The sequence below is a fragment of the Drosophila gunungcola genome, assembly GCF_025200985.1.
Source record: "Drosophila gunungcola strain Sukarami chromosome 2R unlocalized genomic scaffold, Dgunungcola_SK_2 000020F, whole genome shotgun sequence".
In the NCBI taxonomy this organism is placed as follows: Eukaryota; Metazoa; Arthropoda; class Insecta; order Diptera; family Drosophilidae; genus Drosophila; species Drosophila gunungcola.
The window spans coordinates 244128-270133 of NW_026453174.1; the positions used below are offsets into that span (position 1 = coordinate 244128).

Sequence of the window (26006 nt, forward strand, 5' to 3'; positions counted from 1 at the left end):
GAGGTGAGCATCGTATCAGAAACAATAACAGTAAAACATTGCTACGTGAGTATTTGTCGTGTAAACAAAATCATGTTATCAAAATATAATAACGAAAAGCAATAACGAAAAACAATTGAGAAAAGTGCGAATGGCGGGGGGCTTGAACCGAATGTATATGGCCTTTCCCCACAGCCATCCAATAATTGTGGGGCTTAATTTAGTTAAGTTGTCGTGTCACAAGGAAAACTTCTCGCCACCGCATGCTGGTGAAAGTGTGAAAGTAAATTGAACGATGGACGAGGCGATATGTTTATTATTTTATTGGATTATAATTATACGAGAGCGGGTCACACAGAAATAAAAATAAAGGGCTTATCGGAGGCGCCTAATTCAATTAACTTCAAGGCGAGAGTGTGCTTTATTAATGGTAAGGGGCAAATTAAAGAATGAATTGAAATACTTGAGATAGGTAAAACTGAAATGGCAAAACTAAGCAATACTATATACAAAAAACATTTAACAAATAAAGTATTGACAATTATCTAGTGTGATTTAAAAATCCGTGATTTTCGACCTACATGTAGGGGCATTGAAAACCGTAAAAACAAATCATAATGGTTCATATGCCGGCCATAACTCTCTGCTCCACATGCGACAGTGGCTTATAAAAACCACCTACAAATGACGCCGGATCGGCAGGCAAACAAACCTATAAAAATGACAGGCAACTGCAACAAACGAGCGCATTCATCTAAGCCCTTCCTACTCCCCTCAAAAACATATGCATTCTGGCACCTACCATGCGCCTTCTGCCAAGAAGGACATAGCCTCAGATCCTGCCACAAATTCTGTGAAATGCGCAAAGAGCAAAAAAAACAGAAGGAGTAGAAAGCTGGAGACGCAGAGACCACAAAGAGCATGAAATCGAGGCCAAATTGCCAGGATATGGACCTAAATGTGTCGGCAGAACAACAGGTCCTGGCCACAAACAAATTTACTGCAAGTGAGTGTGTGAAATGGATTCAAAATCAATCATATTAATGGCTTTATTGAGTTTATATTGGAAATGGAATTTAAGCAGGTACAAAATCTAAAGCTCTTAAAAAAGTGTTGTGTGTTCAAGTTTTTAAGAACATTACTTTTCAGATTAAACGGCAATGTTAAGCTAGTAATACATAACTAGTCTCTTTGTATATAATTTCTAAAAGATAGATTGTTAGGGAACAACATCTTTTTATTTTTGGCATTCCTTAAACTCCAACATTCTCCGTTTGACCTGCTCCATTTAAAGAAACACACGTTCCCACTTTGGGGCCCAGCCCCGACCATTTCCATGCATTTCCTGTTGCTGTCTCATAAAAGTCTTGGATACACACACGTCTTTTGAAACATGTGCGCGAGTCATACCCCATTTCCTCAACCCCAACCAATCCCACGCCCGTCCGTCCCACTGCAGCTCCTTTTCAATTTATAGACTGCGAATTTTAATGAAAAGGATGTGCCAACTAGCGGCTCGAGTGATGGCCACGCCCACCATTGCAAACATTTAATAAAAAAAACACACACCCACTCGCACACTCCTTCAAAAGGCTGGACAAAGTGAAGAGATGGTTAAATTAATTGAAATCAACATTGATTAATGTGGGATAAGAAAAGCAACGAAGCCAAAGGAAAGAGCAGAGAGATAGGGTTGGATACTATATTATTGAAAATTGCTTTGTTGGCTCCATCGTCACCAATACAGGGTGCGAAAATGGTGGATCTTAGGTTAATTACAATACCCATATAATGACACCCACTTGATTATTGTATCTATTAAAAAGCAAAATTCCACACAAAGTTAGCTTCATGTTATCAAAATAACTTCAATAATATGCATATGAAAAAAGAATAACAAAATTTGATTTAAATTAAACGACAAATAGGCATAACCACAAATCTTCTACAGTTTCATACAAAAAAGGAAAATTCATTTTAAAATTTATCCGTCTTTTGGAACATTTAATCTTTTTTTTTCTTCTTGTTGCAAATTGAATAAATTAAATTTCTTTCGGTGTAGACCATCAAATGAACCGACCGCAAAGCTGCAAACACGCAACGTTCAATGCGCCTGGTGAATGGCGAATGGCTCGTGGTCCGTCTTTCAACCTGCCACAAGTTGAGTTGGCGCTGGTGTTTGTGTTTGTGCTTGCACTTTAATTAGACCACAGGACGTAAATTGCAATATCCCCGCCCACGGCCCACAGACCACGGATGACGACCCACTTGCAGCCCCATCTGGGGCCCAGAGTTTATGGGAAAGTGATGAGATACTCGGCACTTGCCAGCCGCCGCCAAGTTCTCCAGCGTTTACTATACATTGTCGCCGCGCCCGAGCAACAAGTCATCAAAGGGGCCCACCCCCAAACACCCAAACCTCAATCATTCCTGTACCAATCACTCCACGCCCGCCCTCAATCACCCCAGACAATAGGTTCAATCCCCAGAGGGGAAAAGGCGGCGGCGTAAATAGCAAGATGGGAAAATGGAAATGGAAATGGCAAAGAGTCTGGACTCCAAGGCGAACTGCACTCTTGATTAACTACGCTTTGTGTCCGAGAGCAATTTGCAATAAACAAATAAATCATTATTTATATCAACGCACTCTGGCGCTCTGTTCCGCTGAAACAGAAAAACAAAGCATCCAAGTTTGCGTTCAATGACTTGGCATGACAGTTAAATAAACAGAAATCGATGTGTGGACATGCATCGCCTTGAGATCCGAGATCTGGAATAGCTGCAGCATATGGCCAACCAATTATATGCAAATTCTACAACCAGAACCAGGCTGGCTAAAAGGTTTCGTTGCATTCCGTCTCAACTTGTGACATTAAGACCATTTGCAGACGAAACACTAAGGCGGCGGCAACTCGATATGGCCAGTGATATATGGTAAAAACCTCCACCGCCCGTGGTTTCGAGTCGACTTTCTGCTTTCAGGGGATAGTGCATAAATTCGCTTAATAATTCAATTGAGGATGCCATATTTTCAGTAACTTTATGCCCTTGGTCAGTGGCAGCAGCTCGAACAACAGTCATTAGTTGAAAAACGCTTAAAAGATGAAGCAACTTATGAAAACTGAAAAGTGTTTTTTTTTTACTATAACTATAAAATACTAAAAAATTATCATTAGCTAAATGATCTGCAATACACTTTGCTCCATTGCAATCGATAATTTCTGACATTTTTCCCCTTCCCGTAATTTGATCGTTTTCATATACAAATTTCCATGTCTCCCATTTAGACTTATTTTGCATGGACTAAGACAAGATATTATCTGCAGCGGTGCTACTGGTTGTTGGCTGGGTTATATAAATAAAGCAAGAAACCTGCTGCGAACTGCTATTATTTTGACTAGCCTAGCTGGATTACCACTGTTTAGGCACAAGCCATCGCCAGCTTCTCGCTGCATGTGTACATAAATTTTGTGGCACTGCTACTAAAACCCGTTTTGGCCATATCACGACTACCGTTTGATGAAATTAGCCGAAGAGTCGTTGAATCGCTGATGAGTGTGGCAAAATGAGGTGGCTAAGCGGAAAAGTAAAACCCCCGAACCGCCAAATGAGTTGGTCAATATTTGTGCACTCTGAACCGCAGATGAGACAGAGATGAGAAAGAGTTTTGAGGGAATGTCGCTGACTCAGAGAACTGGGCGTTAATGATTGGTGGCAAACAGGTAAGCAAAGCCAGAGTCATTGGATATCACACTGCCAAAATTTAAAAGACATGACTCAAAATTCTGAGTAAATTTTCAAACATTAAAATGGTAAATATAATTATTAAACATTTAATGACATATACAAACGTCGATATTTAATTAAGATGAGACATTATTATAATTAGATATATTTTTAAGTTTCTACCAATTGAGATTTATTCAGTAATATGAACTCATGAAAATTTATATTTGTCTAAATAAATCATAAATTGTAAAGACCATTTCCGTAAGCTAAGGAATGGCAGCCCTGTTAATTCTTTAATTGTAGATAGTTACTTTTCTCACAGTGCACAAGTGACTGATACACGGACTGCAACACCTACGTGTCTGGTTGTTCCTTTCGTACCTTCTTTGGCTTCGCAGTTGGAGCCGAGTTTTGAAGCTGTAACTGCGGCTGGATATCGAGCTGGAGCTATAGCCTCAGATCGGGCAACATGCCGCATAATTGATGGCACATTCATGGCTTAAAAGGAAACCTGCTCGCTGCACAAATGTCGCCCAAAAAAGGCGTTGTCATTGCCATTGTTGCTGGTTTGCTGCTTGCTGCATGTCAGTGGTTGTTGGATGTTTCTCCGGAAAAGGCCAGGCCAAGCAGCTGCGGCATCATGTGCATCATTAAAATCAAGTCAGGGAATCAAGACTCTGCCGTTCTGCCTTCTGCCAAAATGTCAAAGATTTTTCATTCCGCCGCTTCTCGGTTGCTGGGCAAATTCTATAGGAGTGTGTGTATGCCCCTCACTGGGACTTAACATCTCCCGTTAGCTTGCGTGCTCTACGGCATTTCGATTCCCCCAAATAAAGCCAAGCCAAGCCAAGCCAAAACAAATAAATCGAAAATAAATTGTTTTTATATTCTCCCGATTGTTGATGTTTTTCCTTCTTTTATTTTTTTTTGTGCTGCTGCAATCAGAAGCGCGCGTCGGGGCACAAAAATGTGATAATTAATACGAGCACAAATCCACAAAAAAAGGAAAAAAACAGACGGCAGCAATGAATCTGGGTCAACCTCCAATTGCTTTATATTTTGTTTATATTTTTCTTTTGTGCAGCTTTTCGTGGCGCTCTTAGAACTCTGCCAACGAATTTCTTGTTTGGGCTATATATATTTATTTATGCACTTCCACCTTTGCCAGAGCCAACCTCTTGGATTTATTGCGCTTTTATTCTTCCTGCCATTATAGACCGTTGGTAACAAATCTGCATACGGGTTTTTGAGTGTGAATGCATGCTTATGGTCGGTCTTTCCACCTCCATTTAGCACTCCCTACTTTCTTCACCTCCCTGAACATATCTCTCAATCCTTCTTGGGTTATGCTTAAGTGAAATGCAAAGCAGATAAAGCTGAAACTCTCTGTGCAATTCCAATAATGCATTATACGTTCTTTTCAGCACTCACTTGAGTGATTTTCACGAATGGTTATAATTAACCCAATATAACAAAACATAAATAGTTAAAAGAAAACAATAAATATGCTAGCTACAAAGTTCTGTAAAATAATCCATGGTAAATATGAAATCAAGAACAAATTTTTATTCTCATATTGGATATGTGATTGGCTTTGTCTGTAAGTTATAATGTCCTTTTAATTTTTAAACCAAATCTGTCCATCTTTTAATTAAATGCAAAATATATGTCATTTGCCTTTCGTTCCTTTTACGTCCTCAGTTGATGTCATCTCATTAATATTACCTGCAACTTATTTCACATACTTTTCCTGTCTCTTAACATGTGAGCTATTAGTTTCTTCTCCTGGAATTTACCTGCGCTTTTTACCTTTTCTCATCCCTTTTGTGTGCATGAATCATAGAAATTGCGAACCAAAATTGGTGACAGCTCGGATTGAGGAACATAGAAAATATTTGCATGTGTGGCTGAATGTGTTCGGTGGACGAGATTGGTCGTCCGTACGGATGTCCGTGGTGGAGTCCGCATCCGCATCCGCGTTGGCGTTCCATCGGCTAATGTGCATGCAGATTGAGTTTGAGCGCTGGCTGGCAGGCAGACCGTCAGAAATTGTGTATGCACAACAAATGTCTCATATTTTTGGGTACGCAGCCATAATGATGCATGAAATGCAGCGAGACAACGAAAAAATGAGCGGAAAGCGAAAGAAAATCAACATAAATGCATCAATCATACGCTGCGTGGGACGACCAGACGATAACACTTCAATCTCCTCTTTCTCTTTCTCTATATCTCTCTCCCCGTCTCTGTATTCCCCATCCCACAAATGACATTAAAAATCAATCAATGGCACATAAAATTAATGAATAAGACAACAACAATGGAAATCGGCTTCTGTCGATGCTTCTACTTTCAGGCTTATCGCCCAGCTGAGTGTTTCCTTTTCGATGCAACTTTTTGAGTGTTATCAGCTTTTAGTAAGTACATTATTAATTGGAAATGCTTCCTATATACTCGCCTTTGTATAAATTAGCTGAGTCGAGCACGTTTTAATTTTGATGCCGTGTAAATGTTAGGTAGAGGGAAGTGTTGAGATCGCAATACAAATGTTGGTCATAACCGTTTTATGTTTTTTTTTAACCAATAGGTAATATAAAATGTATATATTTATGTTTGGTATTTGCACAGATTTACATTTATAAAGAAGAAGTAAAGGTAAATATGAAATAGTTATTTGTTTATTTTGAACAAGAAATTCAGAAATATATTTGCACAATTGACATGATTTCAAATGAGAGTCTGTATGCTGCTTAATAACAAACATTACATTTTTATTTAAGGGAACAATTTACACCCCAATAACAGGATATTATTGGCTCAATAAAATCCAACAAAATCGTCCCTTTGGCCTATGCCTACATAAAGTTTTTAGTGCATAAACTTCTCGTTGGTATTAGCAGTGTTTTTGTATTCCGCTCTTTCACCAATGCAAATTGGGTATTATTTGTTCTTGCGCTCGGCTCGAAAATTTTTCCGCATCTTGCATTTCAATGCGTGCAGTTGCTGTGCACACACAAACACGTATCGGATGTAGTTTATTTTACCTTTTTTTCTGGGCAGCTAGCAAGCAAAGCCAAAAAGGCAGCTGGTTTTTTTCTATAGGTCCCTACGTGACACAATTAAAAAAATAAATAGAAAGCAAAACAGCAGCGACTGCGTCTCCACCCACAGCATTATGCATTGAAAGGGAAATTTAATAAAAAGCTTTTTTAGTCAGGTAAATGCATGTGCATGTTGCATGACTGGCCAGCAGGGGGCGGCAGTGAGCACAGTCCTTTTACTTCACACAGGATTAAATTTGTTGTCGGAAAAGTCTGCGAAAAAGGCGCTTTTTCCATGGAAAAGTACTCTTATTAAAACTATGAATTTTCCATAAATATTTTAATGAAAACAATTTTTTTTCAAGTAGCAAAAGCCATTTGGCGTGAATTAATATATATCTAAAAATAGAACAAAGTTTAAGGTAGTTAAGACTGCTTTCCACTGCTTTGTTATTATTTATCATTACCTTTCTTGTTTTCATCCTACAATAACAAAGCTTCTGATAATATTGTATTAGTTTAAATTGTATTTTTAAGCTGAAATAACACGTACAACTGATAATATCTAGGTTTTTAATTTAATGAGCTTTTAGCGATTAGATGTGAATCATAAACTTTAAATTAAAGCCTTCTATTGTTTATATATTCCCCATGACACGAAAAAATCGTATAAAGCTGTTAGTCATTGACTTAATGTGGGATCAGGGATTTCCAAGTAGCCGAGCAGGTCTCATTAACGCGTTTTACAGGTGTCAGGCGGCATTTTTCAGTGGGTCGCACTCATTCACTGACAAATTACCTTACACAAATGTTAATTTATTCGAAAGAAACGAGCATCGGTGTCGTGTCAACGATTCGAGCGGAAATATCTGTTATTGTAATTGATAATAACGTTAATGTGCTGCTCGATTTATTAAATTCCCCCCTGCATTTTCCCGGCTTTTGGAACGGCACTGAATCAGCAGCTTTGACTTGACTTAATGTGCCTGGAGATCGTCGCCAGTTAATTAATAGCGACAAATTTAATCTGTTCCAAGTTGGATCTGACTCGATTCACTCCCTCGCTGTTCCTGTTTTTGATTATCGCTTACGGAGTTGGCATTTAAAAATTATACGACCCGATCTGTCTGCTACTATATGACTGTTGACGCTCGGTGCATTCAACTGGCGCTCCAAGAATTGTCATAAGCCTATTAAGAAGCTGGCTGATTGTTTTTGTCAGAAACTTGCCCTGCCCTGCCTTGAGTGTGCCATAAAAGTAATTCCACCGATCGGGGAGGGTTGCATTTCGAACTGGGGACTGGCCCTCCTACCAGGAAGCCATAAAACAATCAACGAAAATGCCCAGAATGACTCCCATCAGTTGCAACTGCGTTAATTGCATTCCGAAAAATGTGGAATTTGATGAATATTAAGGAACACGGTGGGCCCGACAATGGATCAATTAAAAATGAGTAATAAAGCGTATAACTGTAATGTGTAATCTGCCTTTAACGTCAACATAAAGAAACCAAGGGTTGTGCATTATTGCAGGGATTCATAAGAAGAAGTCCTCGCCATTTCTTGCTGTAAATATTACATTTGCTTCTTTAAACATGCATAATTGACATTTTTCAAGCTCAACTGAATTTAACTGAAAATTGGTTTTATTTAGTTAATATTGTTGTCGACGGGACACAAATATCTCACTATATAGGTTTCAGAAATTGATAATATTGTCCCAAGAAAATATAATTAATGGAGTTAAATTGGATTTCTTCAAATACATGTCCAGTGATTGGATTGAAAGAAATTAATTGTATATTATCACAGCTGTTTATATTTAGAAACAAATGTTTGAAAATGTTCTTTTAAACTCGAGAGTTTTTCTTGGAACTTGAAATGAATCATGCACATTTTTCGATCACTTTTAGCTCATATGAAGAACAGGAAACACCTGTTTTTGTCGCTGACCAAAATTACATTGTGCTCTTTTTTCTCTGCTAAATTCATTAGAAAACTACCCTCGAGTGGCAACACGAACGAAAGGAAGACAGACCTCGGCCGCAAATAGCAATTACAAATACAAACACGAAAGTTGAAAGTCCCCAAAGTCTGCGGATGACAACGCTTCCTTCTGCTGCTTCCTATAGTTGTGCCAATTATTTTGCGAAAACTTGAAAGCAAATTGCAACAGTTTGTTAGGTCTGTCTGTCTGTCTCTGTCTTCCTTTTTGTCCCTGTCCCTGTCCCTGTCTCAGTGTCAGTGGCAGCGGGAGTTTATATATATATCTCTGCAGGCCCTTCTCTTCTCCTTCAGACAGATATATCCACATTTATATAGAGGCTTGTGCGTGGCGATATGCAAATGTGTGTGGTTGTGCGCGTGCAGATAAGTTAACTTCACTTCACTTTCTATGTGTGTATGTACATTTTCCGGACTACTTCCGCTGGGGCATGCAACCGCTGTGCAGTGCCGTGACCCTGCCACCCCCTCCTTTTCCTGTCAGAAGCCCTCTCCTTACACCCCCCAAAGAATAAAACCAATACACGAAGGAAAAACAAAGTCTTCACTTTGGTTAAACATAAAAAAATTTAAATAATTTTACTAACTTATTACTTAATTATATTTATAGTTTATCTAATGTTTCGAAATCAAAAAAATTTTAATATCAGTAAGATAATTTTGTTGCTGTTTGATCTACTGATTTTTAATACACATTGCCCTATTTTCGACACTTGTGTTAATTAAAATATAATAATTATCCTGCTTTTTCTCTCTGTGTACCGCATCTTATACTTCGTCTTGGCTCCATTTTCATCAGTTATTTGATTACACGCCACTCATAAGCGCGATTGCGTGAGTATATGTGAACAATCCGGAGAGTGATTATATGTATGTGTGTGTGTGTTTGGGGGGTGTGCGAGTGCGTTTATTGAACCGACTTTATGGCATCGCCTAGCTGGCGACACTCAGTCGAACTCAACCCAGCCAAACTCAACTCAACTCGTCGTCTTCCCAACTCGGTCTGCCTCGGACTCAGTTCTTTTCTTTTCGGTTCCGCTCATATCGCCGCTATATATAGTGTTCCATATATGCATAAGCACATACCTACATATATCTATATGGCATATGTTCGCCGTGCTTATCTAAAGGGCAGCTGGAGAGCGGCGACATCCATCGTTTTCGATATCCTTACTAAATAAACAATATGCGGGCACAGTGACGTCCTCGACCTACACACTGGTTCAGGGACACAATGCACCTTCTCAACTCTTATCTGTGGATATTGAGTAACTCCAACGTCAATCTAACTCTAACTTTTGGCGTACTGCATATTGATAATCCTTAATAAAAGTTCCCAATTTATTTTAATTTTTGGTTTCAAAATATATTTGATATTTGCCACATCATATGTTAGCATACATTATTTTTTAATAGATATTCTTTAATAACTTATTACATATTAAGTTTAACGTTTCAATCTTATTAAGCACAGCTTATATTTGCAAAAAATTTCATTTAATATTAACTTATTTAATTCTCTGAAACAGGGCTAAGCTGCGCCCTACTTGTCTTTCATATTTTTCCGAACCTTTAGGCCCTTCAATTACGGTTTTCGCACTTTAATAAACGCCAAGATTCGATCCAACCACAGAGGGCTGAAGGGCCGACTGGCGGAGTACATAAATAGTTCATCCTGGCCGCTTCGCATGTCTGGCCCTTCTGAATCAGCGGCACGGGTTCAATGTCCTGCGGCGCTTCAAGAATGCCACCGCGACTCCTTGGCACACAGAAAACAAAAAAGAAAAGGCAGCCATAATGGGTAAATTGCTCATATTTTGTTATTCTGATTAAAAAGGCGCCCGCGCTCATTAACTGCAGCAATCCGCAAGCAAATGTCCTAGTGGCGGGAGCTCACATGGGCGGAGGCGAAGAGGTGTCGGTGCAGCAAGAGGGGGGCAGACCCACAAATACATTAAGAACCATGGCCCCAAACAATAAGCGTGCATTGTGCACTACGAACTGCAGTGGCCAAACCCGTGACTACTGGTGGCCCTCATCTCGAGGCGTCTGAATGCATACATGTACAGTGCGTTTCGAAAAATAAACACGCACTTTTTTTATTTTAACACAAAGTTTGTGATTAAAAAAAACGGAATTTTTTAGAAACCTGATTATGTTCCTTTAAGTTTCAATCTACTAGTATATAAAAAACTTTAAGTCTTATTTAGTAAGAAAAAAGACTTGTACTCAGCGTGATGATTTTAGTCAAAATTTTAATTGGATGAAGTATGTTACTCAAATGTCAGACCTAATATACTATAAACAATTATCTCTTTTCAGATTTAATTAACATTCATTTAAACTCTGTGTAATAGTTATATTTCAATGGCGCGTACTGTTTATGCAAATGGATGTAGACCATTTTGGGATTTTGGGTCATAGGCATGAGCAGCCACAGCATAAACATGCGGCATCTGCACTGTGGATTGAAGAGGGGGTATTAGGGGCCATCGGATCCGCCTTATCTCGATGCTCGCATACGGATTCGAATAGAGTCTCTGAAGCTGCTACTGCAACGGCAATGAAAACACTCCTCTGTGTTGATTTAATTTTCAGATGTTTGCTCTTTCCTTACCTTTTCGTTGAATTTAATTTTGATATTTGTACTTCTTATTTATAAGGTTTTATTGTTGCTATTACAATTTTTATTGCAATCATTTGCGGACTTTATTCAATTATTCAACTGGCCTCTAGGGGCAAAAAGTTAATAATTGATGGATTTTTATTGAAATGGGCAATTGTGTCAAACTTTGTTATGCATTGATTGATTATATTTCTGCGTTATCTATTCATTTATTTATTTATTCCACCAATGGATTAAATCCTTATCTAGCTACTAAGTTATAAACTTAACTCTAAAACTGAATATTGCACAATACATATTTAAGTGCATACTTGAATATGGGATTGTTTTTTTTTTCGAATTGCCTTTTCAATATATTAATATTTGTAGGTCTTAAATTAGGAACTCTGGGTTATTCATAAGAAACTACACAACTTTACATCTTCTGAGATCAGAAAACAAATTTGTATTTAAGAGCCACTTAAGCTTAATAACTATGTTTTTCAATCCTCCAGGTAACTTTTAGTCTATGCATCTGAGTGGGATGATTTGGTGTCAACTCACCATGAGATCCTCGGAGACAATGTTTTTTGTTTTTTTGTGGTTAATTGCCTGCATATCCAGCTGTTCAGAAGTGGGCGGGGATATATCGGGGGGCAGGGGCACGTCCAGGATGCAAGAAGCCAGTGCAACAAAGGCGAGCAAGACGGCGACGACACGTGTGGAGCACATTTTTTAAGCGTTCTCTTTCTTTCCCGAGAAAAAGAACACAAAAAAATGGCACTTTTCCTCGATCACTTAATACTCGTGGATAACTATTTATGTATCTTTATTTTCTTTTATTTTCGAGACTTAATTAATTGATGTGCTGAACTAACAATTCCTAATGGTGATGAGGAATTGTACTTTTCACTTTTATTTTATTTTCGTTGTATCTTTTTGGCCGCGGGGGTTGACACACACACACATGCGCATTTGTGGCACACACAAATTGCCGGCAGCATAAAACAGCTGCAGCAGCAACAAAAACAACGGAAGGAGCTGGTGTGGGGGGTGTTGGGGTACCGTTGTTCTGTTTTGCGCTTCTTGTTCTGTGTTGGTTGCTTTTGTTGTGGCCACCGCTTCTTTCGCTGGCTCTCTCTCCTTTTCGCCCTTTTCCGCTCTTTTACATATGACGCATACGAATGATGGAAAACAGGAGCAGGGGGCCTTAAATTGGGTTGGGCTGGATTGAATTAAAATTGTAAATTCAATATCAAATGCACATTTGCCACTGGACCACAGAAACACAATTAAATAGCACGCAGTGCCTGCACAAAGGAATCACTTTCCTTGTTCTTCCGTTTTTTAGTATATTCCCGATACAGATTCCCGATTCCCGTTGCCCGTTTACCGTTAGTCGGCTTTGTTCGCCCCACAAAAGAAACGACAAGTGGGCGGCACTCTCTTTATTCGCGTGTTTCGTGTAAGCATAAATCGCGATGTTTTTTTTTTTGCCTTTTTTACATTTATTTATTTCTGTTGTGTTCGAAATGAAAAATCTCGTTACACCGCCGAGTGGAATAGCGGTTAAGCGGCGCGGCTGCCAGGCAGAGACTGTTGTCTTGATGCGACGTGTAGCGCCTTGCCATGGTAGCACAAAGAGCGCAAAGAGCCGCGCGTTTCTCTTTATCGGCGCTCACTCCGCGGAAAAAGAGCGCAAGAGAAAGTGATCATGGCATGGGGGAGCGATGTAACTTAAGGATACTGCCCCAACTACTCCATCGTTTTTGACTTACGTTATCAAGTCTCTCTTAAAAATACACAAAAAGAAAAACGGATCAAAAATTTTGTTTTTGTATACGACCAAGAAAATATTTTGCAAAATATAGAATTAAAGAACATTATTTACATGTTTATAGCATTTCCTTTCCTTCAAATTACAGAGACAATTTAATGCAATGGGTGTCGAGGCGTCGAATGAAAAAAAATATGTACTATTACAACTCCTCTCCCCAAAGTGTATAAGGGCATTAAAAAATAATTCTTAGGAAACTCGATTTTTTAAATTTAAATCTTAAGAACCTTCTTTCTGAAATATAGGCAAAATCGTAAATAAATCCAAAGTCGATTTTCTTTAATTATTTTTGTGTGTACGAAATAAAATACAAAATAAAATTAAATTTAACTTAAACTTAATTGTTAAACTTTAAAGTTTATTCTTTTATTTTAATGCACCACTTTTTTCTCTGTGTTTTTAAGAGTCTATTTGAAGAGTGTGCATTAGGAGCCCAACTGATCTGATCGTTGTGGGTGTCCGCTTTTTGGTGTTCCCATTTATGCTACCTAAGAAGAGTTTTAACACTTTTATGCCAAGATTGGCGCCGGTTGCACAATCAACACAAAGCAGAAGGCGAATAATAATGATTGATGGACTATTTCTGTGAAAAAGCCAACAAATTTGGAAGAAGGGATAAGTGACAGATGACTTAAGACTTAATATTTTAAGATCTTTTAATTGGGTGTTTTATCAATGAATGAGATATTTTTTAAGATACGGTCGAAATCACAAACTGGGAGTGAAAAAAAGGTTTTTCTGGTTGACCGAACCGGTTTTATTTTTGAATGAACGGCTAATCAATTCACGCACGTAAATTGGCCGTTGACCGATTACTCACCGTAGTACTCAACTTTATCGAATCACAATCTGCTGGAAATCCCTAAGTGTCACTGATAAATACTCCTTACAAGCAACCTTGAAACCTATAAAGATGATATGCTTATGTTTTTTTTTGTCACGATGATCAATGCCCATTTTAAATTCAATTTATTGTCACTTAATCATATCCAATCTACAATAGATTCAAGTTGATCTTGTATATTGATGACAAGAACGAAAGTCATACAAATTGACGTCTTGTAGATACGCACATGCGTAGATCTTACATATAGCACAAGTTTTTCCCCAGTCTAGGTACAGTATAAATCATTGTTATTAGTCTTATAAGCCGCAAATGGTTTTTAGTAGAGAAACTCATATTATTATAATCGTAATTTTAATTTTAAAAATTTTCAAGATATTTTATAATAAACTAAATCGATCTTAAAATGCCAATCAACACTGTACCTACAGATATCCGAAACAAGTTGCCGGCCATTTCTGAACCTAGACTGAGGCTGAGGTCTTGGGTTCAAGTGCTAATTGAACACGATATTGGATGCAAAACCGATTTCTGCTCTGCAGTTGACCCAAATAAAGTACAAATGACAAACGCTACCGGTGACGGTGACACATGGTCAAGTACGTAATATTTGGAAATATTGATGCGTTATCAACACAATTGGTTTATCGATTCGAAGTTCTAAGCTTGTTACTCAATGGAAGTTACGCAATTTTCGGCGGAAGTTGTGCATGTATCATTCCCTCAAAAATTAACCTAATGGTCAGGATCGGGAACTACTTATCGACGCTTCCTGTAAATGGGAAAAACACGCTGATAGTACAGCATAAGAAAGGCTAGTAACATTTTCGATGTGAGTGACTAAGTGGCACACTATCTTGTTTATTCGCTTTCTCTGAGAATGCATACAAGAATGATAACCATATCTGTTGCGTTAGCTTTAGCTTTCCATTCAACATTGGCTGGTTGGTTGGGAGTATCCGAACAGTCCTCGAGTTCAGATTGCTAGGAGCCAGAGCTCGTGACAAATCAATTATGGAGATGTGTCGTCTGGTAATGCCAGGGGGTACGTACAACCACGACTACGGGTATGGGTATCTTCGCTACGTCCGCCAGTCGCCTCCGTTTGTATAATATTGCATTATTTGTGTGGGTGGCGGGCATGGACGTCTGGCCGATATGGGGAAACTTATTTATTTATAAGCGTGCCTACAAATGTATGAGCCTACACTCAAATACGTCTGTTTTCTTTATGAAAAATGTAAACTACACAAATTTTGTGTAGGGTACGTAATTTACCTTAATACAGAAAGATAAATACAACCATTAAAGCTGACAGCTTTTGAATAAGCCTGCACCTCACTCACTACCTCTAAGGATTTGACTAAATGCTAAATCGGGATCATTATATTATGGAATATATTTAATTATAATAATAATCTGGCTTTACAATTTTAAAAATATTTCCCTTAGATTAGAAATAAGTTGAACAAAATTTAATCTGAAATCCAAATCAAAACTTTATGAAAATTAATAGATTAATTTATGAAATACTATCCTAGGAAGTTGAAAAAATTTTTAAATTAAAAAAAAATTGGATTGAATAAAATAGTTTTCTCGGTGTTCTAATTGCAGTGTGCCTAGAAGATCTTACTTCCCATTGAGCAATGACTCAATTTGAGGTGTATGTTCGACTGGTCTAAAATGGAAGTGCGCCACTGGTCGGACATGCGATTTACATACTACCATTTCCCAAGCGTGCGAAAGCGAACACGTTCCTCCACAGGCAGGAAATCAAAGCAATTACTAATTGTGTTTGACACAGCCCCAAACTTTCTCGCATGACGCACGGCCAAATGCGACTTATGTATTGGCCAAATGGGCAGGAAATGCCAGCCCAATTGACCTTCTGCCGCCCACCAGGCCAACACCGGCAGATGTACATATCTGTATCCGAGTAATTAATTAAAATATGCATCCAGTGCACTCTGGACTCGTGCGTTGATCTCGTCTCGTCTCGCCTTGCCTTGATGTGTCCATCTGAGAAAACGCCACCCAGCGCCAGCGATTTCCATTTAACAGGTCCATTAATCGCATTCGGCGGAGTTTGAGTTTGGCTCATTATCGCGCGGAAAGTGTCACACGGCCAACGGGCGATTTATTAAATTCACTCACTCAATGGCAAGCGAAAACAAACAATTAATATAGGAACGAACATGTACAGTGTACACATTAAAATTCCATATCCGATTTGCATGAGAAATGACGAGCCGTCAACCGAATATTCTTTTTGTAAATTAGCCAACAGGTTGTGGAGAATAAAATAAAAAGTTTGCACGAAGTTTTTATACCCTTTTCGTCTCAAACATTGGTGAATCAAACTGGGTTTGCCATTTGCTCTTTCAGCAGTCCAGATAAGCCCGCCATTCGATTTGAAATTTACGAGTATGATTCTTGCATTATTTTTCACACCTAAAAGCGGCTACATGGGTGAGTGATTTGCAAAAGAAAAAATGCTCCAACGGCCCTCTTTTCCCATGAGTCAACAGCCTCTGGGTTTTGTGGCGCTTGTCCGTTGGTCGTCAGCCCAAAAGCTGATGCACACTACACTCACAAACGTAAAAACGATGAGATTTAAATCTATGGACTCATCCCAACGAATCACGCAGAAAACGACATTCTCAACAAAGAAAGCATTTTAAATATGCAACGTATATAAACGTCACTCTGGATGAATACGAATAAGAGCTTCAATTTAATTCAATTCTTCAATTCTCACATAATTGCCCCACGTGAACTGCATCTTAACCTCGGCTTGGGAAATATTCGCTTAGCTGTATAAACACCGAGTGCAGAATTTTCTTTAAAGATATAGTGTTAAACAAACAAAATGATAAACAAGATTGGAAGCTAGCTTCGGCCATAAAACCTTGCCGATTGGAAATCGAAATCAGGTTATTTCTGAAATGATTAAAATGGTACCAAAGTTATAATCCCAAGGGTATATAAAAAATCCTAACAAATAATCTTCACCAATTTATAATATTTGGCTTCTCTCATATACACCCCATTTAAACTAAATTTGGTTTTGACGGAGTAAGAATAAAATTTCATTATTGAATATTCTTAAGTTTGGTACGCGGATTTGTCGGACTGGCGTGATTTCTATGAAACATAATTGAAAAAATTTTATAATTTATCATTAAGCAATGTCCGACTGTTTACTCCAAAAATATTTAGATTTCCGGCATTCAAGCTAAAAATGCAACATTAAATTTTGCAAACGAGAAATCTGATGGACTCATGCTCCGAGATTGTTGGTTAAATAAATAATATATAAATAGAGATGCTAAATCTTAATAAAATCAAAGGGCAAAAAAGGTTTTTCTTTGATAACGAACTACATTAAGCACTGACCAAACTCCCTACAAGTTAAGCTTTCAGTTAACGGACGAGTCCCAACTTGAATTAGCCTGCCTAAAGCATTCCCCTCTTTGACGAACACAAAGCCGTGTGTTTTGGGTTTCGGCCCTATCCCCACCACATACATTCCCTTTTCACGCACTCCGCCGCCCGTTTGTTTCATTAGCTGCATAATTCAAGCAAGTTTCCCCGAAAAGCCGCAGAAGGCCAAGAGCTGAGAAGCGAAACTGCATAACTTTGGCCATACTTCAGTTGCATTGCGTGTAATATTTAATTATAAGACGCCACCCCCGCCCACCGCTTTCCGTGAACAGTGCAACTTTACGGCACTTGCCAATTGCACTTTGGTGGCACCCGCCGCCTCCTTGAGGGTGGCATAAACGTCTTGAGAGGGCATAAAATATTTAATTGTGTCACGTAACTTTCTGCCAACTGACTGGCGTACGGATAGATGGCATCACTCCCTATCCCTTATATGTATACATCCACTTGCAGTTGAGCAGTATGCATTACAATTTTAATTTGTGAGAATTTACGCGGGGGAAATGAGATTACCAGAAGACGTCAAGTGCTGAACGAAATTATCCGAGCCATCCATCTTGCGGCACGATTACCATATGAAATATACAGCTTTATTCATTCGCTTTGCTCCTTTTTAATACAATGACGTAATTAGTTTATACTTTCATATAAAAAAAATATATGAGTGAAGTGTGAAATTTTCCGCCTGGCTTATACAGTTTCCAATTCCCATTTTCCAATTTCCAATTACTCAATGCGATTAAAATGCGCTTTTGGGTTTTCCGTACGTAATTCGTTAATTTAACAACTATGCTGAGCAGAGTTTCTTCAGATGCAGTTAGGTTTTTGTTTTAAGTCGAGTCTTTGTATTTCGTATGATGCGAATTCATTTGCCATTCCTTAGAGGATACACACATATATAATATATAATTTCTAGATCTGCGCTGCTCCTCGTACTGGTGCTGTGTAAATTAAAATGCAAACAGCTAGACGACAATAACTTCTGCTTTAGAGTTGCGCGACTCCAAAACGCGGCGCCGAGACAAAGAAACGGGATCGTAAAATAATTTAATGGTTAAATTAGGAATATTTATGGGCTTAGGGCAGCGTGTAGCGGACGTAGGGCACCTCCACATCCTCGCCGTCGACGTCGTTGCAGCAGATCTCGAAGACCAGGGAACGCTCGTGCGATTCGAGCCGGCGCTTGGACACGCGACGCACCACCTCCGACATGGGCAAGCGGCAATCGCTCGGAGCACTTGGCCTTGGGCATGAAGAAGGAATACAGCATGGAGACGCCCTGCGACAGCATCGTGATCTTCAGCTTCTCGTTCTCCTCGAAGTAGGTGAGGAACTCCTGCAGCGACAGCTCGCCGGTCACCTCGAAGCGGTCCCACAGCGTCCACTCCTTGCCGTAGTATGTGTTCTTGGCCGCGGGCAACGGCTCCGAGAAGGCCATGAAGGGCAGCGCCAGATTGGCGAAGCCGTTCTTGAACTTTTCCAGATCCCGGTGGCCGACAATCAGCTTCATCACCTCCAGCACAGCCAGGCCAGAGAGCACCGATGTGGTGGTGGCGATAGCGGGTATGATCTTACCCGCAATCAGCTTCGACTTGTGGCGATCGGCTGGCGGGATCTTGTAGTTGGCGGCGCGCAAGTTCGAGCAGGCCACAATAAGTCCATGTGCAAGTTGCTGTCGTCGTCTTTCTCAAACTCCAGCGGTGTGATCTTGTAGCTCTTGTCGGCGTTCTTCAGCAGCTCCGTGATGATCTTATCCACGCGATCCTGGTCCAGCTCACCATCATCAAAGTTGTTGGCCGAGGCGGCGGCGGCTGCCTCATTAGTTTCAATCTTCACGCCCGAACGAGGCTTGAACTCTGGCACCTGCGAGCAAAAGGTTTTAGAAATACTTCTTGATACGACTTAACACTTGGCACAACTAACCTTAACCTGCTGCACCAGCTCTGCAATCGTTTCGCGATTGCGAACCTGCTCAATTCCATAGACCTCCGCTCGCAGATTGGCCCCGGCGTAGATGAAGTCCAGGTGCATGGGATCGTTCACATCAAAGACCAGCGGATCTGGGCACCGCTTGGGTCCGGACCAAAACGGCTGACCACTGGAGGTAATCTGGTCGGGTGGGAAGTTGAAGAGCAGTTGCTTTATCTGGTTAACATACTGGTCCTCCCAGTAGAGACGGGCCCACTCCACGCAGTGGGCAAAGCTCTTGGGCTTGTCGTCGATCAGGGCTTTCTGTAAATTGCAAAGAAAATTGGATTTAGCAAGGGATTTTCTTATTTAAAGATCACAATCAGTCTCACCTTGATCGAATCGAGAATCTCCAGAGGCTGAATACCGGGCAGCTTGGCAATTCGCTCGGTGAACTGCGGATCGGCAATGTACTGAGCAGCGTTCTCCGCCGACTGTTTGAAGACGCCCTCGAAGGCGTCGCGCGCCCACTGTAGAGTGTGCTCAATGGCATTGGGGAAGTTCTTCAGGGTGCAGATGGGAATACTCTTCTCGGGCGGATCCTGCGACGAGCTGTACGACTCGGTGGCGAAGGGCACAATCACCTGGACGTTGCCCAAGGTGCCAAGCGTTCCGGTCTCGACCAGCGGGATGCGGTTAAAGATGCACTTGCGGTCCATGTAGATGCGGGCGTCCACGTTGTCCAGAGCATTGGCCACGCCGTCCAGTTTGCCGAAGAAGTCCTCGGAGAAGACCTTCTCCGTCTCGGCGCCCACACGCAGCTCGTAGGCGGTCACGTTAACTTCCGGATTCATGCGCTTGATGGCATCGGCCGCAGTCATGGATTTCGGCTTCTGTACGTCGTGCGGACGGAACAGGAACTGCCGGTTCAGATTCGACTTCTCAATGAGATCCATGTCGGTGACGAATATCTGGCCTTTGCCGGCTCCCAGTCCCAGCATTCCGAAGTTCTTAAGCAGCTCACAACCAATGGCTCCGGCCCCCACAATAAACCACTTGGCGTCGGCCAGCTTGTCCTGGAACTTCTTGCCGAAGATGGCAATCTGGGAATCGTATCGCGAGCCCACGGGCTGGGCGTCAGCCTCCGCCACGCCCTCCGCGGGCAGACACTCCAGGGCATCGAAGTACAGCCACTGGAAGATCGGAGTAAACTTGCCGCTGCAAGCCTTGAGCACCTCCTGGGCCACAATTCCGCCAACGGCCGCGTCCAGCGGGCACGTGTTGCCCGAGCAGATCTTGGCGAATTGCAGCACCAGTTTCTCGTCCAGCTCGGAGCTGCTGCTGGCCCGGCACACCTCGAGGAAGCTGTTGGCGTCCTCCTCATTCCAGGGTCGCGGCAGGGCTCCATTGTGGGCCTTGCGGTAGCAGGTGAGTGCATTGAAGGCCAGGTGCAGAGTGGCCGGCGTGTCGAGCTTGGCAAAATCGGAGATCAGGAACTCGGGCTCCTCGGTGGCCTGCGCCAGAGGCTTGAAGCTGATGGTCTTGGGCATCTTCACTTGGGTGGCCACTCCGCCGCTCTTGTACTCGCTAAACTTGCTGGTGTCGCCGATGCTGAAGGTGTAGGGTCCCAGCACGGTGATCTTGAGGGGCTGGCAGCCGTTCAGCTCCTGCATACCCTGCACCTCCGAGAAGGTAACGTAGTCGCCGTCGTTAAATCCGTGTCGCGTCTCGTCCAGGCACGTGACCACTCCCTGGGCGTCGTGCGTGATGCTGGCAATCATGGTGGACACCGGTTGGGTGCCATCTTGGTCGTAGATGGTAAAGTTCTCGCCAAAGTCACAGAACACCTTGGCAAACAGACCGCGCGTCTCGGCGATTATCAGGGCAATGCCGTTTTCGTGGGCAAACTTGCCAATCCGCTGCTGCTCCTCGGCATCGGAGTTGGTCAGGACCACCACCCGGAACTGGCGCAGGAACTCCTCGGTGAGCGGCCCGGTGTGGGACAGAGTGCGCACATAGCTGTTTAGCTCGGCCAACTGAGCGCAGGAGGCCTCTGCTCGGTTCTTGCCAATGTCGGCCTCGGTGAGATAGAACTGCGACGACAAGTCATGGAGCTGCAAAGCCAAAAGCAATAAATTAATATATTGCACAAGTGATGAAATTAGTAAGAAGGTTAAGAGAGGGGAGGGGGGGCTATGACTAACAAAAGAATATTTGTTGCGTTTCCATGTACACAGAAGAAAAAGACGGCTTGACAAATATTTTCATTAATTTTATCATTTTGAGGGTGTATTCAACTTTTAACGCAAGATGGCCTAACTGCTGAGTTCGAATGACTGCAGCTGAACAAAGTATTAAGGTTTCCTTTGTTTTAGCCACACACAATTGTGATATAATATGAATTTTTTCTCAGTGCATAAAACAAAACCGAATGTGGCGAGCAAAAGGGAATGCAAAAACAATTGCAGCCCGCTGTGGGCATACGGTCGTCCCGCTCGCACACTTTTCGCATGGCGCAGACATTTTGAGGCAAATAGAAAAAGAAGGAAAACCGAATTACACACACAACACTTTTCTGCAAGCAAATAGGAGATAACCTAACCTAATTTCCCGCCGAGTTTAGTAATTAAGTAAATGAATCACTAGGACCAGGGCTGGGTAGCCTGCCTTCCCGGGCATTTCCCGCGTCTGCCTGGAAAAATATCGATTTTTTCTTTGCCCCCACACACATACCCCACAAGTTGCTGTGTCATGCAGGGTGATCGATTTCACACCGCCCAGAATCACGTTCTTAGCGATTTCCAGGCCCAGTCCTCCGAGTCCAGACACAAGGATGTCCGAGTTGGCCATCCGGCGCATGGCATCGTGGCCCAGGACGTACAATTGGCGCGAGTACAGCGATTCATCGATATCTCCGCCGGCGGCGGCACTGTTTCCAGCCATGCTGCTGCTGCTGCTGCTTCCTTCCAGGTGCCGATTACAGTTGCTGTTGTTGCTGGAGCTGACGCTGTTGTTGTTGTTGTTGCTGCTACTGTTGGTGGTGGATCCGCTGGAGGAGGCTTCTTCTTGCGGCTCTGAGGTGGTGTCCAGGTAGTTGCGCTTCTCCGGGCGCTTGCTTTTGCTTCCTTCTATTTCCAATGCTGACGATGTACTAACGTCGTCGCCGCTTCCCTGCATCTGTTTCTCCTTCTGCTTTTCGGCTCGCTTCGCCGTCGCACTTACGACGCATGTGTCAGAGGTGGACGACGATACGCACAATTCCAGCTGGCGCTCACTAGTCGTCTCGCTCTCGCACTTGCTCGAAATGTCAACGCCGCCTGCTGCTTTGTCGTGATTTTCGTAGTTGTTGCTGCCGCTGCTGCTCGTTGCTCCGCCGGCTTCTGCTTCCATGCCCCCTCCCCCTCCGGCCAGTTCCAATCGCCTCTTTTTGGCCAGCGGCGAGTGGTCAGTGGAGCTGCAGGCTGGCGAATCGGCCATCAATTGCTGACCGCTCGACGACATTGCCGGATTGCTGAAATATTGGCAAGCGAACTTCCCAGTTGCGGCTGCCCCGCTCTCGCTCCCTCCTCCTCTCTCGTTCTCGCACACACGCACACTGCCGAACGCGGACACACGCTCACGGCTGGACACACAAACACGCGAGAGCGTCTGAAGGGCGATTTTCAGTGGATATCACTCTGTTTTCAGGACCTGGGAGCCTGGCGAAATTTAGCAGAACGCTCGCCAAAATTTCAGAACACGCACGATCAAGTTGCAGTATAGAATTCGCACAGGGGGATAGAGGTGGGAAGCCGTCGATACCAACTTCGATATTTCTGGTGCCATTCATATTTTCAATCGATTTTCAACAACCGATGTGCTTCCATCTCTAACGATATTTATCACGATTTCGTGCACTGTAAGCTTTTCGCTCTCGTTCTTGCGCACTTCTTGCACACTGTTAACGATTCCACTCCAATTCTTGCACACTTCTGTAAGTTTACACTCCAGTTCTTTCACACTTGGCCTGGTTCCACTCCAATTCTAGCTCACCCTCTGTTAAAATTCTTAATTTCTGCTAAATTTTACTCATTATTTAACACTACTCATGTACACTCTGTAAACAATGTTTTTTATGTCTCAAATACCTTAAAAGCACATATGTACGAGAATTCAAGCATATACAAATACATTCCTAAATTAATACTACTTACTTTTCAGAAATTTATCTACCACCAGACAGAGCACTAAATTTATTTATGGTAAAATAAATAATATATATTTTCATAATTACAATTTACAAGGAAATTGAAAAACATTAATGTTAACCCGCCAAACATCGATATACCCGATGTTTTGAAAACATCGATGACATTGTTGTTGTCACGGGGAAGTATGTACAAGTATATGACTATAGCCTTATTGGTAATTTTCGATGCTTAGAACAGTTACTTTAAAGAAAAAAGGGTATATTGCATTTGATAATAAGTATGTAACAGATAAAAGACAGCGATTTTATAAATTCTTGAACAGAATCAATAGCAAAGTAGATCTGTCTGTCCGTCTCACAAACATTATCCAAATCGATTATTATAACAAATGGCACAAACTTCCAAAATGTGTTTTGTATTTTGGGGCCCTGATTATGACAAGACCGATATCTTGAAAAATAATCAAAATTTTATTTGAATTGTAAGCACAGCGTTGCCAGACCATGAGAAAGAGAGCGCGCGCTGCGTTGGTTTGTGTATTCGCTAAGCGTGAGCGATTCTTAAAATAAGTGTTGGAAATGGTCGTTATCGCGCTTTTTGAATTTGTATAAAATCCGTTATGAGGTGGATTATTGCGTTTTAAAATTATTATCTTCACGCTCTTTTTACTGTTTTACTGTTTTCTGTTTTTGTGTTAAGCGTACTGACTTGAAAATGACTTGAACACTATGAGTATTGATATAATAAAATTGAATGACAAAATATTAAAGATACATGTAACAAAACAAATATGAAATTTTTGTATTTATAAAAATTCAACCGTTTTTACTTTTAGTTGGATTAAAAATAAATACAAATAAAAATAAATAAGCACACACAAATTCTGCCATGCGCTTTAAACTATTAATAGTTGGCAAATAAGATATAAAAACTTTTTTAAATTATTAAAGTTGATTATTGATTTCATTAATGTATATTGTTGGTGTTACTCAGTATTATTTTTAAATGGTCTAAATTAGTTTGCCAATAAATACTTTATATATTTTAAGATTTTCCAGGCAAATTTTGAAATTCTGTACAAAACAATTAAATGCGTACTTTGTGAAACCTGAAAATTCACAAAAATTCCTAAAAAACAATTGAAATTGGCTTTCCACTTATGTTATCTTCAGTTCTCGAGCAGGGCACATAGTTGTGCAACCCATTAACGTTTAATTGAAATATATAGTGCAATAGAATTTCCTAGTCATCAATCTGTCGGCACTTGAGGCAATTATCCTGGACCTAAACTCCGATCGTGGCACGCGCCCCTCGGCGATTGTCCCACTCACCAACTGACCCACACCGAGGTCCTTGGGTGTCCCGTCGTCCTGGCCGGGTTCAATATCCTTTGAGAGCGGCTAATCTATTTTCGGTCGGGGGTCGGCCGCTGCGCAACGGTAGTCGAGCATGAAAATGCGTAAATTTCCACGAAAAACAGAGAGCTATGCGGCGGGGGTGTCCTTTTCAAGTGTTGAGAGCGTGCCATTAGGAAAATATGGGGAGGGGGGGCAACAGCTGCAGGATCTAAAACCCGGATCTCGTCGCACAGTTGCGTAAAATGCATTTTAATTTACGCCTACAGCTGCGCGAAATACTGCTCCCGTTTTTGGAATTTGGAATTTCTCCCTTTTCCGGGGCACTATTTTAGCCCGATCTCGATAGGAACGAAAACTAGCCGCGGACTTTATCGCGTGCGGTGTGTTTTTCGTCCTTGTCGCGTGGCCCAAACCGAAAAAGTCCCGAAAGTCTGGACAAATTAGCATACTGATCCTGCATTAAGCGGGGGTGTCCGCTGCCCATCTGTCCTCCAAGTATCCTGCATCGCGTGCCTTTGACGAGCTATGTGCATATATACATTGCATTTGGGGAGAGTGAAACAACATTCCTACCTTCCTTAATTAAGCCTCATCACATATGGCACCGCATCATCCCTATGCAAATTTTCGCCCATTAATCAATTTGGAATGTAATTTGAATATGAAAAGTGGGCACAAAAATGGCTGGCACTATTAATTTCTCTGCTGTCAGCGGTTCAAATGACTATTTCCAAAATTGGCAAATGGTTTCGTGTTTTTATTTTGAACACATGGCTAAATTAAGAAGAAAATGGAATTACTAGTCTGCACCTTTAGGAGTATTTTGTAATTTATTGAAACAAATTTTTCAAGTTTTAAAAATGGAATATGTTGTTGTATTTATTGCTTAGCTTTTCTGTATCTTTAAAAATATTTTGTAATATATTGCAATAAATTTCTTGTGTTAAAATTGAAAACATTGAATTTTTTTTAGAAACTTCAAAGATTTTTTCAAGTATTAAAATATATAAAAAATAAATAAATAAAACATATTTTGACGGTGTAAGAATTTTTGTTAATTGTCTCAA

General features: G+C 41.2%; 2 protein-coding genes across 2 annotated transcripts in view; both read right to left on the bottom strand.

Annotated features, from left to right (window-relative positions):
- The window catches only part of LOC128256605 (matrix metalloproteinase-2), a 77122-nt gene extending 64159 nt beyond the window's left edge, over positions 1-12963 (bottom strand). The window contains exon 1 of the mRNA XM_052987083.1: positions 11923-12963. Within this exon, the coding sequence (XP_052843043.1) occupies positions 11923-12090 (168 nt within the window). The 5' untranslated portion in view covers positions 12091-12963. The remainder of the gene's footprint in view (positions 1-11922) is intronic.
- A 5088-nt stretch (positions 12964-18051) lies between these two features.
- Positions 18052-23182, bottom strand: LOC128256415 (ubiquitin-like modifier-activating enzyme 1). The gene is given in 6 exon segments (XM_052986758.1): positions 18052-18701; positions 18703-19139; positions 19142-19346; positions 19407-19715; positions 19784-21505; positions 22125-23182. Coding segments are annotated over 6 exon segments (3582 nt in total). The 5' UTR covers positions 22893-23182; the 3' UTR covers positions 18052-18560.
- Positions 23183-26006: the final 2824 nt, after the last annotated feature.